Source organism: Silurus meridionalis, chromosome 1 (genome assembly GCF_014805685.1).
Source record: "Silurus meridionalis isolate SWU-2019-XX chromosome 1, ASM1480568v1, whole genome shotgun sequence".
In the NCBI taxonomy this organism is placed as follows: Eukaryota; Metazoa; Chordata; class Actinopteri; order Siluriformes; family Siluridae; genus Silurus; species Silurus meridionalis.
The window spans coordinates 887,501-907,500 of NC_060884.1; the positions used below are offsets into that span (position 1 = coordinate 887,501).

Consider the following 20,000-nt stretch of genomic DNA (forward strand, 5'->3'; position numbering starts at 1 on the left):
TTTTTACAGCATGGCGCTATTGAGTTCTGGATCCTGAGAAAATGATGGTGTTGATTCGTTTTCTAGAACGTCAAGATCGCAGGTTTTATTTATATTGTAGAATTTTAATATTAATGCCCTCGTTCTGATCCGCCATCGTTTCCATAGTAACGGATCCATTTCTTCTTTGACGTCCTGCCTGATTTATCCACTCACTGTAGCTGAGGATGTTCTCCACATGAACAGTGGGAGGATCCATGAGGTTCTTGTAGATCTGAAGAACCATGAAAATGGATTTGGATTGTAATGAATATAATCATTCTGCTACGATTGTTTTGGTCTGCGATCACGATGAACTATTGTACACCGAAGTCTTCATCAGTGGAACGCTGATAACATGATGGAACTGTAATCAATAGACATTTGGTGTCACCCTGATGAGGATGAGCTGAGGAAGGTTTTCTTCATACTGTACCATCTCAGTTTTTTCCCTAAACACCGTCACCAGCGACTTGCTCATAACTTAGGGACTAATTAATGATGCTAAAATTTATATTTGTAATGTATTTTTTTTTATATCTGCTTAAATCATAAACATATATGCTAATGAGCTAAAAATGCTACCGCTAGCTGTGTTCATTTAGCTGTGAATTTAAGGAAGTAGAAAAATATAATCACGCAAATTTATTTTAACGGCATTAATTTTATTAACACGCATAAATATAAAAGAGGCGAAATTAAAACCTTCAACATTCAAACCTCCAATGCGACACATTTATTCATGACGTTCTTTCATAAAAATAATCAACTCCACAAAAAAATACTTTTTACTGATCCGCCGAGTATCAAAACAAGCACCAAAATCCACCATGATGCAACGCATCCGGCAATTAAAACCGTCCGTGTGGAAACATAGCAAAGGTTCTGTTTGGTGGACTGATGATTTACGTCATTTACACCACAATTACTTTTAAACATTTACAAGGATATTTTTTGTCTTCATATTGATGTTTGGTTTCACTAATAATAAACATACATTTGCATAAAGCATCAATATTTGTTGATTAGAAGCTTGAAAGCAAACAAGAAGATTAAATGCAAAATATCCCTTAATAAGCAATATGCAGAAGGCAGATTTTAACTGATGTAATAATATAAAATAAATAAATATAATATTTTCCGAGTTGGTTATTACAGCATTTGTGCTTCGGGTATTTATTAATAAGAGAAAACGTGTTTAAAGGTTATTTAGCGTTAGTAAAAGTGGGGTGTGGTATTTACATGTGTCCACTAGATGGCACATTTGTGCATATATATACAATATAATAATAATAATTTATTACAGCACAGTGAAATTCTTCCTTCGCATTTATATTTTTATATCGATTAACAATCTGTTTTTACCATTTATACATACAAAAATATTAATTAATTAGTTTGTGTGTGTGTGTGTGTGTGTGTGTGTGTGTGTGTGTGTGTGTGTGTGTGTGTGTGTGTTTAAATGTCTGCCTCTATCCTTAGCACGTCTACATTCCTTTTTTGAAGTCTGCACTACATTTAGGGGACGAGGTTTGATTTGAGACACGCGCACAATGTGCGTCATTGCTTCCGGTTCCGTGCTTTGATGAGGAGGGAGTGAGCTTCGGCGCTCGCGGAGGATTTTCTTCTCATAAACTGTTTGAAGTAAAAGCATAAGGAAGTGTTTGTGATGACGGGACGGAGTCTACAGTGGGGAGGCGTTGCTTCCGCTCGTGCTAATCGGTGAGGTCGGAGAGAGAGAGAGAGAGAGACAGAGAGAGAGAGAGAGAGAGAGAGAGAGAGAGATGCCCCGGGGGGTGAATTGACGCCTTGTGACGTTTTAAACGGTGTGACGTCATTTTAATTTAAAGCCAGTCCCGTGGCTCGAGCTCTGCAGACGCTGTCGATTTGATCTGTGCCCGGGTTTGTGCTTTCGAGGGGAAAAAATGGACGTGGATGAGGTCGCGTGGATCCCGGTGCTGCTGTGGACGTGTCTGGCGGTTCTGGTCTCGGTGTTGATTGCGATGCATTGCGGCGCGCGGCGCTCGGAGCGCGCGGTGCGTCTCAGGGACCTGTCGCGCGCCAGCCGGCACAGCTGGCGCTACACGGACCTGTTCGGCAAACCGACATACTGCTGCGCGTGCGAGCTGCCCGTGCTGCACGGCGCCTTCTGCGGCTGCTGCGGCGTGTGCGCGCACGAGAAGTGCGCGCGCGGTGCCGAGCGCGCGCTGGCCTGCAAGGAGGTCTCCGCACCGGCGCGCGCCGACGGCGCCTTCGACCACCGCTGGGTGCGCGGCAACGTGCCGCTCGCGAGCTACTGCGCTGTGTGCGCGCAGCAGTGCGGCACGCAGCCCAAACTCTGCGACTACAGGTGAGTCCGGCGCACGCGGGGTACACACACATTAACACCTGCGTGCTTTAGGGGCATCTGGAGGACACACAACAGCTACATCCGCTAGGGGGCAGTAACATCTTCCCATGTTACTATGTCTAACGATTTTGTGCGGAAACAGCAAACACCGTACAGATGTGCGTAACCATGGGGGAGAGTCAAGGTACAGAAACCTTTTTCTTGTGTGTCTGTAGGTGTGTGTGGTGCCAGAAGACGGTTCATGATGATTGCAAGTTGTCTCTCGACGAAGACGAGTGCTGCGATTTGGGCGAGTTCCATTCCATCATCATTTCTCCAGTGTACCTGTACCAGCTGAACAAACTGAAGCGTAGAAACCCGGACGAGTACTGCAAGGTGAAGCCCCGCCCACTGTACATACATACATACACCTTGTGTTTTTTCTTCTGTCTAGATGCTATCAGAGATAAATTGTGTGTGTGTGTGTGTGTGTGTGTGTGTGTGTTTAGCTTGCAGAAGTGTATGGAAGTGGGTGGAGCCCCCTGCTGGTGCTTGCTAACACACGTAGTGGAAACAACATGGGTGAAGCACTGCTTGGAGAGTTTCGAACCCTTCTCAACCCAGTGCAGGTATCTCAGTCTTGATGATGCCACACACGACGTTTTTTCGAATGCTGTATTCTGATTGGTCAGAAAGTGTTTGTTAATTATCTGGAAAAGCAGCCCTGACTGTGGTATGGTGATCTTGGAGAGTTACTAAGTAATTGTTCAGATTATTTACTCTGTGTGTGTGTGTGTGTGTGTGTGTGTGTGTGTGTGTGTGTGTGTGTTGCAGGTGTTTGATCTGTCTGAAATTGCTCCTGCCAAAGCTCTGCAGTTATGCACTCTGCTGCCCCCTGGCTGTGTGCGTGTGCTGGTGTGTGGAGGAGATGGAACAGTCGGCTGGGTCCTGGATGCCATCGATGTCATGAAACAGAAGGTATATATACACACACACACACACACACACACACACTTTGTCATTACATCATTACAAAACTAATATTAGAACAACTCAGGTTCCCCAAAACAATATAGCGTGAAGTCTATGTTCTGTCTACACTTGAAGTTTACACGCTGTCGACACGTGAGGTTTACATTCTGCCAACACTTTAAATCTACATTCTCTCTACACGTGACGTCTATTTCTTATTTTAATTTCTGAGTATCGCCAGCTGTACAGATATCTGGAAACACCTGCACTGTGTATGGGAGATGTCTATACAGCTGTTTGTGTATGAGAGAACGACGATTCAAGAGCATGAGGTCTAGAAAAAGATCCTGAATCAGCTCTACCTGTTTAGAAGGTTATGTTATGACCATGTGGGAAAATGTCATTAAAGTGTTTAATGATTACCTTCTGGTTCTTCTGTCTGTCTCCTGTCAGGGTCAGGATCTGTTCATCCCCCGTGTGACCATCCTTCCTCTCGGGACAGGGAATGACCTGTCCAACTCTCTGGGCTGGGGTTCGAATTACGCTGGTGAGATCACGATCGAGCAGGTGATCAGGAACATCTTGGAGGCTGAAGTGGTGAAGATGGACAGGTCAATCTGCCTAGAGTTTATATAGGATTTATTTGTGTAATGTAATATTTTAATCGTAATATAATTAAAATAATAATGATCTGTGTTGTTTTTAACTCAATTCCCACTTTAGATGGAAAGTTAATGTCGTCTCCAAAGGAAACTACTTCCGTAAGCCAAAGGTCTGAGCACCTCCTCAGCACACACCTTGACATCTCCATGACTGAGCAGGATACCATGACCGTGTATCTCGATGTTCTCCATAGGTTTTGTCCATGAATAATTATTTCTCCGTGGGTCCGGATGCTCTGATGGCCTTGAACTTCCACACACACCGCGAAAAGACGCCGTCCTTCTTCTCCAGTCGCATCATCAACAAGGTCTGGGCTGCAGAACTCCGAATATAATACTGTTCATTATAATGATTACGATCAAAAATATCATATAAACACACGTCTGCTGCCTCGTCTCATTCGGTCTCGCAGGCAGTGTATTTTCTCTACGGAACCAAAGACTGTCTGGTGCAGGAGTGTAAAGACTTGGACAAAATGATTGAGGTGATTATTTCAAAGTTCACTTTCACTTTCACTTTTACACACATCTCCAACACACATGTGGAGGATTATATACAGTGTCCACTAGATGGCGCATCGGTGCATGCAGTGTTAAATGTTTTCATCTGGTTTTCAGAGCAACTTTAACCATTAGTTTTATGTTGTCATTGGTCTCGAATGCAAAGTCTGGATGTTTCTGTTTCAAAATATGAACAGAAAAAGAGATTCTAGACCTATGATAAGGTGTAGAAGGTGTGCGATTTGCCATCTTGCATCCATGTTTTCTTCTTGGTGATGTGGTCTTAATTTAACATATGGAATTTAATGTGTGTGTCGTCAAGTTTAATTCAATCGCGCTTTTCACAACGGACATCGTCTCAAAGCAGCTTTACAGAGTTTAACAGTCATGGAGACTGTGGGGAAGGAAAAACTACCTTAGATGTTATGAAGAAGAAACCTTGAGAGGAACCAGACTCAAAAGCAGAACCTCATCCTCATTTGGTGACACCAAGAGTGTGATTATAGTCTTTAAACACTACAGAACACTGGAGAGTGAGAACTAACATGAGCACTGGAGTGTAGTATCTGTATGCAGCACTTCCTTCAGAAGTTTAGTTTGAAGGGGATCTAACAGATAAACTGTGTGTGTTTGTGTGTGAGACAGTTGGAGCTGGATGGAGAGCGTGTGCCCTTGCCCAGTCTGGAAGGCATCATTGTATGTAACATCGGGTACTGGGGCGGAGGCTGCCGACTGTGGGACGGGATGGGAGACGAGCCATGTCCTCCAACACGGTCAGTCCTTAACGAGCCTTAACGAGCCATACGCTGACAATTGTTTCCTTTTTCTGGCGTCATTCAGATACGACATTCTGTTCATTCATGCAATTTGCAAAATTTTCAGATGAGTGAATCTGATTGGATGATAGATGTTCAGTGTATTTATAATTAGTCAAACAAAGATGTGTTTATTTTAACTTCATATTCCATCCGCTAATTAATTCATTAAGATATTGTGTGTGTGTGTGTGTGTGTGTGTGTGTGTGTGTGTGTGTGTGTGTGTGTGTGTGTGTGATTTAGGCTGGATGATGGGCTGTTGGAGGTGGTCGGGGTGTTTGGATCGTTCCATTGCGCTCAGATTCAGGTCAAACTCGCCAACCCTGTCCGACTGGGCCAAGCACACACAGTGAGGGTGAGAAACACGTGTGTGTGTGTGTGTGTGTGTGTGTGTGTGTGTGTGTGTGTGTGTGTGTGTGTGTGTGTGTGTGTGTGTGTGGAAGCATATCATAAAAAAACTCATCATCATATTTAATTATTAAATCTAATCATACACATGATGCGAGTAAATCCAAGTGATCCCTTCCATGTGTAACAGAAGATCAGATCTATAATAATTATGTGTTATAATAAATAGAAATCGCTGTTATTAGACTTTTTGGTCTTTTGATTGATTATATTATTCTTAAAATATAATTTTTATAGTTTATTTATATTTTAATACAATGCTTAATAAATTCACTGGGTACTTTGTCCGGAATAAACCGATATGGCAGCAATGAATAAGCACAATATTATTTTACACGCTTAAATAATTAATTAACTAATTAATGCCCATGAATTTTTTAGCTTCAAAATAATTCGAGATGCATTGAGTTACCTGTCAGTATTTAAAACAGCAGTTTGTGGGGGAGGTGGAAGCTCAGTCTTTATGGTATTGGTCGTGATTTCAAATCCCACCCACACCAAGGTGCCACTCTCGGGCCCCTGAGCAAGGCCCTTAATCCCATAGCTCCTCAGGTGTATGAATGAGATAAATGTAAGTCGTTCTGGATAAGAGCATCTTCCACATGCTGTAAATGTAATGATTAGATTAGATTCAACTTTATTGGTATTGTGCACAGGGCCGATGGAGGGCACAGGGAGCACAGTTACAGTTAGCATCAAACCAGAAGTGCAAATAGCAAAATATATATTTAAATATATATTGCATAAATAAATAAGCGTATTATGGGAGTGCAAACGTGCAATATGTATATTATTGAGATATTTATAGATATATTTATTGGTAGGGATAAATTTGAGCTCTGTGAGTCAGTTTTGTTTTGAGGTGGATCTGGATGATTTATTAGTTTTTATATATACAGTATTCAGGAAAAAATTCAAGCTTAATGAGGGTTTTTTTTTCAGTGGACATTAGCAGACAGCAGAGGGCGCTAGATATATTGCACACTGCCGCTTTATGTCTCATCAAGATGTTATCATACGATTAATGAGATTTCAGTGTCATGTGATCGATAGCATGATTTGTGGCTTTTTAAGATGTTTATTGTGTGTGTGTGTGTGTGTGTGTGTGTGTGTGTGTGTGTGTGTGTGTGTGTGTGTAGCTGGTCCTGAAGAGCTCATGCATGCCGATGCAGGTTGACGGAGAGCCGTGGGCTCAGGGCCCGTGTACAATCACCATCACACATAAAACTCAAGCGCTCATGCTGTACCACAGCGGCGAGCAGACAGACGATGACGATGAAGAAGAGTCCAGCGCCTCAGACGCTGAAGGAACATCAGGAAAGGGAGCTCACACTGCGAGCTCAGACCCTCACTGAGCCATCGGCTGCGTCCCAAACGCAGCGCTGGTGGTTTGTCCTGGACGTTAACCGAAAGTTCTTTACAGACCTGCGGACCGATGTGCAATTTTAATAGCAGAGTTCACTAGCGTACTTCTACTGCATGCTAGTTTTTAGGTTAGCCCGTTAACCTAAATGCTAGTTTGTCAGTAACATGATGAATTTTAAGCTAACCTGTTGATAAATATGCTAATTTTAGCATACTAGCCTGTTTACTAGCAAGCTAGTTTGTTGGTAACACAATGACTCTTAGGTTGGCTCGTTTATTTAAACGTTAGCTTGTTAGCCACAGGCACATTTTTTTAGATTAGCTTGTTTTAATAACACCCTAGTGTGTTTATTATATGCTAATTATTAAACTAGCCTGTTTTATTAGCATGCTATTGTGAAACAGAAGCTGCTTGTATGCAGAGTTTGTGTTATTTCCTGTCCTCGGTCGGCAGGTCTGCGCCGAACGCCGCTACGATCCCACGCGTGTTAGCGATGATCACATGCTCTGATTTAAATCTCGCTGAGGGAGGGTTTTTGTTTTCAGCTTTGCGAGCCGTTTTTGTGCACTAAGAGCGTGACACTTCGCTGCAGAGACGTCGCTCATCACACGTTTATTTGATATTTTATATACGCAGTCTTACTGGTGTCATGAGACCGTCTTTTTTTACTTCTCCTTTTTTTTTGGTCCTTAGACTTATTTCTTGTTTTGTTTACAATCTGATGAATGTAGAGGATTTTTTTATGTCGCAATAAATCCGTTATATATTTTGTGATGTTTACTCCAGCATCCAAATAGTTTGTTAAAAACACATAAATTATGAATGAATATTAATGAACTGTTTACGGTTGTTTTTGAATAATTAATTATTATTAATGAATGAACTTTCACTCCTGTGATAGTGAGGTTCATGTCTTGCGGTTGCTGCGGTAACGGTGGTCTCCTGGGTTTATTATTATAAAGCTGTGAAGTCACAGGACCAAAAAAAAGTTATGCTTATACTGTTATTGTTTTTTTTATTGTATGTTTTAAAACACTGTCCTGCCCTGATATAGTCGCATTTTTTCATCTGGACTACTGTATTAGTGGTGTGTACACAAGTTGTTGTTTTTTTTTTTTTTGTGAACACTTGCAGTATTTTCTAGAGTATTTTATTTCCTCAAAATATTCATCTAATATAAATCCTTTATATTACACACCAAACAGTCATTTTACTTTTTTTTATTCTGTCAGAGAAGCATGAACTGTTACCATCTTTTATTCTGCTTGTGGGCGTGGCCTATTCAATACACTGTATACCTTTGAAACAATGAAAATTATAAATGTGAAAGTCTATTCCGAGCTCCCTTTGCTAAATTAAATTAGATTTGATTAGCATCATGTAAGAGTGTGCACTCATCACACACACCAAGGACACGGGTAATCGTTTGTATTTTATTATTATTTTATTTTTTTATTTTAACTTAATAAAATAATCTCGTCTTAATAGAATTGAGAAGATTTCAGATGAAATGCCACGTTTTAGCCGTACGTTTTTTTTGTGTGTGTGTGTGTGTGTGTGTGTGTGTGTGTGTGTGTGTGTGTGTGAGATAGCGTACACACGTTTCCATTCAACACATTTATATTTCATAAAACTGTCTAAATAACGGAAAGGTGATAAAAGTGTAACACAATAGTTTTATTTTGGTAAATATCTATTTTTGTGTAGTATTATCACTGAAACACTTTAGCACGAGATGATGTCATTGATTCTGATCGAGTATTATGGGATGTGTAGAGATTTCAGAGTTTAGGATCAGATCGTTATTTATTCCACGTTTATTTTATATTCAATTGAACAGGAACTGACGAACCCTCAAAGATTTCAGTGTTACTCTCCTGTACATCAGTTTTATTCCATTCACGCTCATGTATTTATTCTGGAGACAGGAATCAGGTCGTCATCTTGCCAAAGTTTTGTATTGCTGTTGTTGTTGCATTAAAATGAAATTTCATGACGAAAGGAATTCTGTGACCGATGAAATAAAGGATGAATATCCGAGCGAACACGATTAACCCCATGTCGTCATTTCTGTACTCACTATTTTGATTGGTTTTCTATAACTGAAGCTCCAAATTCATATTAATGATCTTCTACTCAGATCTCAGCACCATGGTGTTAATCTCCCTAATGTTAGAGGTCAAGATTAGTCCAGAAGAGCACTTAGTTTTGTCTCGCCATCCATCTAACGATCTACACCTCACAATATTTCAGTGTACTATGGTATAGAGTGCTATGTAAGAGGACAAAACTATGTGCACCCCTGTGTCAGGTTCAGCTTAGTGTGATTTTGGTGAAGATCTGAAAACTTCACATTTTTCACCCTGTCCTCCTGCTTTAGAGAAGTCAAGACTAACTCGGGGTGCACTTAGTTTTGTCCTGTTATTTATCTAACTATCTACACCACACTATATCTTCAGTACTATGGTGTAGTGTGCTATACTGTATCTCACGACTGGAACAAAAACAAGACTAAACTAATTGCACCTCTGTGTTATTCTTCATCGTGAACATTCAGTGTGAATTTGGTGAAGATCTGAGAACATCACATTTTTCACCCCCAAAGACTAACCACTTACCGATTTTCAGGTTGATCTTCACCAAATCTGCAGACTCTTTGCCGCAACTCCTAACAAAAGTATTTAATTCATCACAAAGTTCACAAAGTTCACTCAGTAATCGCAGTCATGTTTAATGAAGTTCATTACAGAGTCACACAGAGTACAGACTGTACAGCGTAATGATTTCCTGATTTAATAAAACAGTGTGTCCTAAATCACTGAATCACTTCAACCAGGAAAAAAACAACGACACACAAATAAAGCTTCAAAGAATCAAATCCACACTGCACATGAATTAATTACAAAACAGATAATAAACCTCACCAGGTTAAAGGTTAAACTATGATACCATGGAAACCCCATTCACCTTCCTATTAAATATCAAACGCATGAAACACCGACCCCATGTTTATTAATCAGCTTTTCACCAAAGTTCTGCTTCTGATTAGCATCAGTAGACCAGATGCTTTTTCCTCAGCTTTTTCTTTATTGCTAAATATGTTTGGAACTGATCCTGGATCAACTTTGGCACAAACTGGACCCCTGGGTTAGACTTCATTGTCTGAAAGTGCAGTGTAAATTTGTTGAAGATCTGAAAACCTCACATTTTTCACCCAAAACACACCTATTTAATAACTGAAAAAGGTGACATTCTCAGATCTTCACCAAATCCACACTATGCTTTCAGACAGTCAAACATGACAGTCTTTGGTCCTCTTATACTCCAAATTTAACACACTAAAATCATTCTATACCATAATACTCTACAGTATAGTGTGGTGTAGATAGTTAGATAGATGGCAGGACAAAACTACCACCCGTGTGACTCTAGACCTCCCTAACATATGGTGTGATTTTGGCGAAGATCTGAGAACATCACATTTTTCATCAACACAAAGGCTAAAAATAAACCCTCACATTTTCCTAGGGTAAAAAATGTAACATTCTCAGATCATCAAAGTTACACAAGGAGTTAATGGGGGACGAGAGTAACTCAGGGGTGCACTTAGTTTTGTTCTACCTCACCAGCATACCTCACCAGCATAGAGTAAAGATTAAACTGTGAAAGCATTAATTCAATAACAAGTTCATGAACCACCAAACCCCACGTTCATAAATCAGCTCTTTTTGACTTCTGCTTCTGATCAGCATCTGCAGACGAAATCCTTTTTCTCTGATCTGAGATCAGTTCTCCGGTTTCTCCTATATGTTTGGAGCTGATCCTGGATCAAAGATAAAAAGCTCACTGGTATTTACAGCTCACAAATCATCGACTGTCCTAAATGGAATTATCAGCCGTCTGATTGGAGCTCTTGGTCAGACCCAGGTGAGTATGAGGGCAAAATTCATACCGTCATCACCCAGGAATGGGTTCATACGGCCCTCTTCATAGATCCTGATATTTCAGACATAAACAGACGATCAATGCTCTGAATCTCAACATCTCACAAGCCCGAGTCAGATCCTGAACATGCCTGAATGTGATGAAACACCTGTGAAGATCTCTTGATCCACAATGGTTCACTTCTAATCACACACCAGACATTTCTGTATCCTGTAGAACACAGTGTTTTCCTGTGTTCCACTCTTAGAAACGTTGATTGGACAATAAGACAATAAGAACCTGACACGTTTCTGTGATATGAACTGAAACGATATTTTCGCATATTTTCAAATCGTGACCATATTCACACTCCGAAGCTGAGATCAAGTATGTTGAAAGCCCGTTGGAAGAGTGAGAAGAGCTAAAAAATACTGTTCCCTCTCCAGTCTGAACATTTCTAACTGTCCAATTAGGAGCCACATAATTAGACCCCAAACTTCCTGAAGATATGTACATATATAATAGGGGTGAACTGAAATTTTTCTGAGCAGAGCTTTCGGTTCGGTACGCACGTGTGCAGAACATAGTTACAATCCGTGTTCCCTCAGGAACGTAATAAGTGGCGGACCACAAGTTCGTTTAGTCTCCGCCTCACACTTTGAGCACATTTTTTTAAATATTTAAACACACACAACAATAACAACACAAACACTAGAGTTAGCGCAGTGTCACCGTGGCTACTCACTCAGTACTGGAAATACGATTTGTTTTGCACATGCGCGCTAAACGCTAAAGAATCCATTGCGCTAGCATTAGAATTAGCCGCGCATTTAGCGAGTTTTATGTCCGGCTTCAAGAATTTTAGGGATGGAATGAATGAAGGATGGAAGGAATGACGACATTTGTTACCGTATGCTGAAATACAGTAAGTAGAACAGATCTTTAGAAAATGCCTGTTTGTGCTCCATTTTAAATCCCACATCACTCCTGATTTAAAGGATGTGGTGGTGAATTAATAATGGCACCCCTACACTCAAAGCAATAAAATGCAGACATGCCCCCCCACTCCACTTGCACGTCAACTTTCACACTGGAGAACTGTGAACTGTGGACACGCCACGTAAGATTTGTACACACACATACAGATTTTTCACGATCACCACCGTGGAGACAGATAAGCTGTGGACTTCGCCCTGCTCTGAAGTGTCTACTGGCAATAAAACCTGTTTGTGATGTGACGCACACAAGTGAACCCTCACTGAACAAACACGGGCTGATCAGCTGCTGATGAAGAACAAACAAGAATAAATGTTGCTACAAACCAGTAGCTTTAAATATCTTATTCACAGAAGAGCAGATTTCCAAACTTCCTGGATTATGAAAGCTTTAGATTCTTACCTTACTCTAGTTAGTGAAAAGACCCTGAAATCTTTTGTGGGCGTGGCCATGCAGCATTTCTGATATATTTACAGCTTCAATCTTAATTAGTAGAGAAACGACACGTGCTGCGCTGCGTACTGGCTTTGTTCTCAGAGTAGATTAGCAAAGTATGCTAACATTACTAGCTAAGTACTTTCACCGGCCGCAACAGTGATCTCTGCTACATCCGTCTCAGCTGCACAAAATGAGGTTTTATATCAGAGGACAGAATGAAACTAGTTTAAAGATTTTCTTCCATATTTGGAGGGAAACAGGAACTATGTGCAGTAAACAGGAACTATGTGCAGTAAACAGGAACTATGTGCAGTAAACAGGAACTATGTGCAGTAAACAGGAACTAACTGAACTTCTAATAGGGAGTAAAGTGTGGGCCATAAGCCAGCTATTGTACTGAGGGAGGAAATGTTCAAGCTTTGATGCTTCTCTAAAATGTGTAGAATTCTCAGGACGTACATGGAAGAAAGTGTGAAACGATCCTGATCTGCTCTTCTCAGCTCGGTGTGAAGAAAATCCAGTCACCGTGCGAGTTTACAACAATATTAAACAACCAGAATTAACAAAACCATCAGTCACCCAATAATCACCACAAACACTGAACTGTTAACTGTTACAATAAGTAAATCTTTTTATATTCTAGAAGCAATTTTAGAGCCCAACTCTCGATTATCTCAGACTCTAATCGATTTTTAACGCTATCGTCACCTGCACACAACACGACTATAATCACAGCGTTAATTTTTCGAATTGCAAAGCGTAATGGAAGAGCCGCTGGAGAAGATCCAAAATGCTGGATACACGGGCTCGATGAAAGGAAAGACGAAGGTGTGGAAGGGGAACGCTCGGTCCTGCACGTTGTAGAAGGTAGCGGTGCCGTTATCGCAGTCGAGCAGGACGCCGACGCGGCTCGGGTTCGGGTTGGCCAGCACCGTCTCGCTGCTGTTGTGCCAGGCAGAGAGCTTGACGTTGAACCACTCGATGCACCACGACTGAGCGTTGCGGCCCAGACGGCTGGAGGGACCTTTACGATCGATAGACGCGTACGCCAGACCCAAACCACAGAAGTTACTGCTGCTCATCTTTAACTCCCAGTAATAGCGGCCATGAGAAAAACCCTGATTGCAGAGCACCTGTGAGGAAGAAACAGGAAGTGAGGAAAGGAAATAGACTGAAAGTCACTTCACCTGATGATGGAGATGCTGCTGTTGAACACCTGTGAGCACACGGCGAAGCGAGGAGGGATGTCGGAGTACAGGGACGGCTCGTCCGATACGGACGCTTTGGTGTTGTTGTCGGAGAGTGCCACTCGTTTATGAGCCGTGGTGATGTCAAAAGTGAGCATGGTGGCATCTGGATTAACACACACACACACACACACACACAGTGTAAATCACACACGTCTGTACCAGTTGATCAGGCAGGACGTAAACACAGGTGAGTGATTTGGTTGTCACTCACACTTCAGCAGTTCTCCTCTTGAAGCAATGCCGATGGTTCTTGGACTCACTTCAGCTGGAACTGAGGAGACAAAAACATTTAGAGTACATTTTAACAAACCACTCAATAAATGCAAACTAAACTCGTTATAAAGAAGCAGATTTAAATTTTTATACAAAAATAAAAAAGTATTGCTTTGTACCAGTGCAGCTCACACGCACGTGACTGAAGAACCTTCAGATACAGTTTGTTTGGGGTCTTTGTATCTAGTGCTTTACTCAGATTTGAACTCTCAGGGTTTTTTCCTCATTTCTATGTTTGTCTGTGATCTGATCTGAAATCTGAACATGTTCGTCCTTTTTCTTACCCGGAACAAAAGCTTTTCTATTCAAATCATGCAGGTTTTCCAGGCTCTTGGACATGGCCAAGTTCATTCCTTTACCTGGACCTTTTTTACCTCCTGGATGGAAAACAACAGCAGAAAAACACACAGAAACATGACACTTTCATGAGCTCAATCAATTAATCAATCAATCAATCAATCAATCAATCCATTAATCAATAAATCAATCAATCAATCAACAAACCAATCACTGTAGCAATCCATCAATCAATAAATAAATTCATTAAAACAACTAACTCTTACGTACACAACCAACCAAACAATTCTCCACATTTTCCTTTTTATTCGATCGTTCTTTTTGATGTTTTTTCTTTACTTTTTCCTTCTATTTTTCTGCGTGTTTTTAATTTTTCCTTCATTTAGTTTCTTCCTTCAATAGAAATCAAAAATCCCTCATTCATTCCTCCTTATACTTTCTTTCTTTCTTCCTAATTATTATTATTTATTATTTTAAATTCCTTTTGTTCCCTTTTTCCTTTTATTCTCTCGTTCATTCTGTTTCTTTGTCATTCATGTTTTGAATATAAAATGTATTATTTTTATAAAACGTAAACCTCTCCCGCTAATGAAACAGAAACATTTTTGGTTAAAGGTGTTTTTTCTGATCAATAGTTCAGAATTTATTGCTATTTAGGACTCCTGCTGAAACGTTCTGCAGTGACAGGTGGATCAGTCAGGGGGCGCTATAACAAATTACAGCATGAATCTGAAAACACTTACTTTCTGATTTAGGATCTTTGCGATCTTTGTGTTCTCTTTGATCTTTGCGATCTTTGTGTTCTCTTTGATCTCTTTGATCTTTGGTATTTTTGTGTTCTTTGTGACCTTTATTCTCCTTTAAGTCGCCTTTAAAACAGGATACAATAATTATAAATGTTTTAATTGTTTAGGACGTTTGTAGGATTCTTGAATGAGTGTGTATGAGTTATTCTCCGTGTCTTACTGGTTCGAGGTTTCCTTACTGCTCCTACAGGACCACCTCTGGGCTGTGATCCAAAGTTCGGAGTTCCAGAGCCTTCACCTTGAATAGAACAAACAATATAAAGATCATAAACATGGTGTTTTACCTGCACACTGGTGTTCAGTGAGGATGTGGTGAGAATGGTGTCCCAGAGGGATGGTGTTTTCATACCCCACCTCACACTGAGGTCGGTAAACATTAACCTAATAAACCTCTTCTCATTTATTATGTGCCCTTTAGAAAAATAAGCCCCGCCCACTCACAAAAATTTGCATAATAGTAAAAAAAAAATTTTCATTTTTTTATTTCCTAAATTCATGTAAACCACTTGATCGAAGAAATGTTGAGATGTGTAAACAATATGGCCTTGAAGTGAAGAAGATTTGCATGAAATGTAAATGGATGATTTGGTAAACATTGTAATTACAGAACAATTCTGAGAAGTTTAAGCTGAAACTTGATGTGCTCCATTACTGTAACAAACCTGTAAGTCGATTTATAGTGATATCTAATTTGCATAAAACATGATCAGCCAATCAGGTTACAGAATTATCGCAAAACCGGACTAGCTGATCTACAGCATGTTAATAATAGCAGCGCTCCTCAACCTTCTTTATTACAACACAAACCGCTTTCACAACAGATCATTTTTTCATGATCCGGTTGCTAAGGGGGTTTGGGGAAATCGTTTATTCTCACATGCAATACAAAACTAACCATAAAATCATTTGGAAAGGCGCATAATTCTCTTTTTTGTATAAAACACCCCGCAGACCACAAAAGTCAATAAAAATGGAAATTAAATTAAAAAAATTGCTGTTTGGCCTGGTACCAAATGGTCCACAGCTCGGCTCAACAATTGAAGACCCCTGCTTTATAGGGATCTATTAACCTCAGACAGAACTGACCACTAGGGGGCAGACCACATGGATTGCTTTTTTACCTCTATTTATAATTGTCTATTGTGATTGTTGTTATTTACTGTACCACGCACCAGGTTCCTTCATAGTCGGTAAATTACCCGAAGCTTCAGCAGCACCTGAAACACAAAAACACACACTTTCAGTTGTTTTTCAAAGAGCCTTAATTGCATCATCTATGTTTACATCAGTATTGAACAATATTAATGATGAGGAGAGACACAGACAGTGAAATCATCAGGATCATCAGGATCATCAGGATCAGGTTAGTTTTATGATCAGCCATCAGCTTTAACCCAGAGTTGGTCAGATTTTTACACATCTTACCTTCATCAGGAATCTGCTTTGCCAAATCTAAAAAAGCATTTCAGTATCAGAGCTGCACCATACTCACATTTAATCGCAAAAAAATGCAAACACACACACACACACACACACACGTTTCTCAAACTCTCACACACACCTGGTCTGAGAAGAGAAATCCTGTTCTCCACGGGCTCACGCAGGATTTTATTAACCTGCTCTTTAAGAGAGACGATGCAGGAGTGGTACGCGATGAGGCGCTTGGAGTCGAGGTTGATCCGTGGGGAGTAGGGGTCAAAGTTCAGCACTGAGGGCATCTCCACGGACGCCTACAGCAAACAGAAACAACCATAATAACAAAATCTGTATTGGAGTACTGGTCATTTACTGTCATTAACTGGTCATTAACTGGTCATTAACTGTCATTAACTGGTCATTAACTGTCATTAACTGGTCATTAATTATTCATTGAATCCTCATTAATTTGTGACTAATTGGTCTTTAATTGGTCATTAGTTAATCACTAACAGGTCCTTTTCTGGTGATTAATTGTTCTATAACATGTCATTAACTGGTCACTAACTGTTTATTAACTGGTCACTAACTCCTTAAAGCTCACCTGGTGATAATCACCTGCTCATATCCACCTGCTATTCCCCTGGTCAGTGTTCCCAGTTGCTCACCTGTAAGAAGGCCTGAGACTGTGAATTGGCCAGCAGGTTGTTGATCTCAGCTTTGGTGGAGCTCATCTTATCGATGTTCTGGCTGAACTTCTTAATGAGGGTGTTGAGCTTGCTGTTGCCACTGTCCAGATCTTTATCCAGAGTGTCCATGGCTTCTTTCTCGTCTTTCAGCAGCATCTCCCGGATCTGCCGATACTCCGTCTCCAGAATGCGCTTACGCTCCACTGCCATTTCCTACAAAGATCAGAATTCACATCGAACACAATACAGTTATAGCATGTTTTATTAACATTAATAATACACTTAAAACAATGCAGTCTTTTTCCACTGTAACACTTCAAAGAGTTTTACAAATCAAGAATCTATAAAATGGATATATTCTGACAGCAGAAAGAGAAAATATACTATAGTATATATAATAAATAATATAGTATATTATATAATAAAGACACAAATATAATTATAATGTATAATTTTGAACATTTATTCCTGTTCTGTTTCAGGGCTGAAGGTAAAGTGGGCGGAGCTTAAAGCCTCCTTTAAAGTTTCAGGTAAAAGCAGTTCTGTTCTAATGAGTTCTATTTGTTATTAACACAATTTCCTGTTTGCTCAAAATAACTACTACAACGTCAAGAGTTCAGTTGTATTTTCTAAGCGCTTTTAACAAGAGACGTTGTCTCAAGAGTAACGGTTGTCCTTAGTTACTGTTGCTAAGCTGTGATTGGCTATTCGGCAATTAGGTGAGGAAATTCAGTCTTGATTGTCCCATTTGTTTTGTTTTGTGCTGCGGTTCTATAATCAACGTCTCATCCACATTGTATGTTTCACTTACACACACACACACACACACACACACACACACACACACACACACACACACACCCTAAGGAGAATTAGTAATACTTATTATTTGTCTCTTTAAGAGGAAACACCCTCTACTAACACCACTGATGTAAGAGGGTGTAAACATGAGTTCAGCACCCACACACACACTCACACACACACACACACACTAACCTTGAGCTTAGCCTGCTGCTCTCTCATCTGCGTTATGACCAGCTGGTTCTTTTCCATTTTTGTGTCCAGGATGTTCAGTTTGTCCCGCAGGTCAGTCTGATCAAAACCCACAGGTACACAACAATCACACAGTGACAACGTTTCAGACTGAAGTCTCACACAGATCACCTGGAAATCTGCAGTTTTGAAAGATTACGACGGAGTCGGACTGAACTACTGAATCACCGCATTGTCTCTCATTATACTAACACTATTAGCAGATGCAGAGCATCATGGGTAATACATATAAAATGCTGGAATGTCATTATAAAACTGATTTCAGTGTACAAAAGTATCAGGATTTAGTTTAATGATCTTCACCTCTATCTTCATGCGCTGCTCGTTGGGAGTGGAGAACCCGCACTCCTTGTGACTCTGCTGCAAACAGCTGCTGCAGATGCTCTTCTCGTGACGTGCGCAGTAGAACTCCATCAGCTTCCCGTGCTCAGAACACAGCCGATCCGCGAGGTCCGTAAGCGGCTCGCACAGATCGTGGGCGCGGAACAGAGGGTTCTCCTGGTGAGGCCGAACGTGCTCGGCGCAGAACGACGTGATGCAGGTCAGACACGTTTTCACCGCCTTGGCCTCGCCACACAGGTCGCACATGATGGGTTTGGGCTCGTGGCGTGCAGAACGAGCCGCACCAGGAGCACCGTCTGACCCCGTGTCTGCTCCGGCACTGGATTTGGCCTTGAAGGTTTCGACGACGGCGCTGAGCACCGTGTTCTTCTTCAGGTCCGGCTTGGTGAAGTAGTGAGTGCGGCAGTGAGGGCAGCTGTAGGAGCTCGCGGTGCTCCAGGTCTCCTGCAGACACGCGCAGCAGAAGCTGTGACCACAATTCAGACTCACCGGCTCCTCGAACGGACACAAGCAGATGCTGCAGGTCAGATCATCTTCCAGGCTCAGCAGAGCCACGGACTCAGTCATTTCTGCCATCACAAGAAACGTAGGAGATGCTCCAGCCTGCAGGACACGTGCAGAAATTAAAGTTAGGACAGAAGCTGGAATCTTGAAAACGAAATGGAATAAATGTAGCATTAATAACATCTAGAGAGAAAAAAAAAAGGCTGGATGGAAAAAAATCGGCATGTTTCTGATCTCCTGAAGATGCCAGAGTATTCTTCAGAGAACCCTCACAGACATTCTAATGGCTTCCACTACAGACTCCATTACACACCATCAGCTGATACCAAACGGGTTCCATCATCTCATGTGTTTGTGAACGAATAAGAAACCAGGAAAGAGATCTCGGATCTTGGAGGCTTAATGACGTCCTAATAGTCTCTAATAATGTGCAGAAGATACCAACATATGATCTATAAGCTTCCCAGATGGTTCTATTAATGTTTATTAATAATCTATTAAAGTCCTTAATGGTGTTTAATCAGACAGAACACACCATCAGTAGAAGGTAGAATTCAGAGTTACACAAATACTGTACATTTCCCATTTAAACCAATACGATTCCCATTAAAACCATCAGGATCTCAGATGCGTTTGTTTGGTTGAACACTGATCTTCAGGAGGAAACCAGAAAAACGAGATTAAAATGCGCAGACTCAGTTTGAGGTTCGTTCATCAAACCGAAACTTAGAAACTTCAGGAAATGCGATTAAAATCTACTCCAATAAAACCGCGGTATTAATTCGTTAATTATGTTTATTAATAAAATGAAATATTCGGTTTTCAAATGATATGGTTTTACTTACAGGATTGAAGAGGAAATAAAAGTCCTTCGTGCGAAGCAGTGAACTCGACACACACTCACTCTCTCTCACTCACACACACTCACACACACACTCACA

The 20,000-nt window shown here is 40.9% G+C and overlaps 2 protein-coding genes and 1 long non-coding RNA gene across 10 annotated transcripts in view; 2 read left to right on the forward strand and 1 right to left on the reverse strand.

Annotated features, from left to right (window-relative positions):
* The window catches only part of LOC124386271, a 5,387-nt gene extending 4,790 nt beyond the window's left edge, over positions 1–597 (forward strand). For all 3 annotated transcript variants that reach the window (XR_006925906.1, XR_006925896.1, XR_006925901.1), the window contains exon 3: positions 1–597. This exon is cut by the window's left edge and continues 49 nt beyond it. This is a non-coding gene — a long non-coding RNA (uncharacterized LOC124386271).
* A 924-nt stretch (positions 598–1,521) lies between these two features.
* dgke (diacylglycerol kinase, epsilon) lies at positions 1,522–9,121 on the forward strand. The gene is made up of 11 exons (XM_046848820.1): positions 1,522–2,368; positions 2,584–2,743; positions 2,857–2,976; positions 3,182–3,325; positions 3,773–3,930; positions 4,043–4,091; positions 4,176–4,289; positions 4,395–4,466; positions 5,128–5,255; positions 5,541–5,652; positions 6,845–9,121. The coding sequence occupies exons 1-11, from the start codon at positions 1,944–1,946 to the stop codon at positions 7,058–7,060; spliced, it is 1,698 nt and encodes a 565-aa protein (XP_046704776.1). The 5' UTR covers positions 1,522–1,943; the 3' UTR covers positions 7,061–9,121.
* A 660-nt stretch (positions 9,122–9,781) lies between these two features.
* The window catches only part of trim25 (tripartite motif containing 25), a 10,273-nt gene continuing 54 nt past the window's right edge, over positions 9,782–20,000 (reverse strand). Inside the window, exons 1-13 of one of the 6 annotated variants that reach the window (XM_046848503.1) lie at positions 19,905–20,000; positions 18,517–19,158; positions 18,157–18,252; positions 17,140–17,373; positions 16,617–16,785; positions 16,481–16,507; positions 16,228–16,272; positions 15,216–15,293; positions 14,993–15,118; positions 14,237–14,329; positions 13,891–13,944; positions 13,646–13,782; positions 9,782–13,562 (exon numbers count right to left, since the gene is read on the reverse strand). The exon at positions 19,905–20,000 is cut by the window's right edge and continues 54 nt beyond it. In XM_046848503.1, coding sequence (XP_046704459.1) covers positions 13,167–13,562; positions 13,646–13,782; positions 13,891–13,944; positions 14,237–14,329; positions 14,993–15,118; positions 15,216–15,293; positions 16,228–16,272; positions 16,481–16,507; positions 16,617–16,785; positions 17,140–17,373; positions 18,157–18,252; positions 18,517–19,131 — 2,070 coding nt within the window. In that variant the 5' untranslated portion in view covers positions 19,132–19,158; positions 19,905–20,000 and the 3' untranslated portion in view covers positions 9,782–13,166. Of the gene's footprint in view, positions 13,563–13,645; positions 13,783–13,890; positions 13,951–14,236; positions 14,330–14,992; positions 15,119–15,215; positions 15,294–16,227; positions 16,273–16,480; positions 16,508–16,616; positions 16,786–17,139; positions 17,374–18,156; positions 18,253–18,516; positions 19,159–19,904 lie in introns of all 6 variants that reach the window. The other 5 variants (XM_046848418.1, XM_046848582.1, XM_046848660.1 and 2 more) reach the window with 5 other exon arrangements.

Coding starts and splice junctions, on each gene's coding strand:
- dgke (XM_046848820.1), top strand. CDS start 1,944: ATGGACGTGGATGAGGTCGCGTGGATCCCGGTGCTGCTGTGGACGTGT. Junction 4,092..4,175: donor ACTACTTCCGTAAGCCAAAG/GTCTGAGCACCT, acceptor TGTTCTCCATAG/GTTTTGTCCATGAATAATTA. Junction 4,467..5,127: donor ACTTGGACAAAATGATTGAG/GTGATTATTTCA, acceptor TGTGTGAGACAG/TTGGAGCTGGATGGAGAGCG.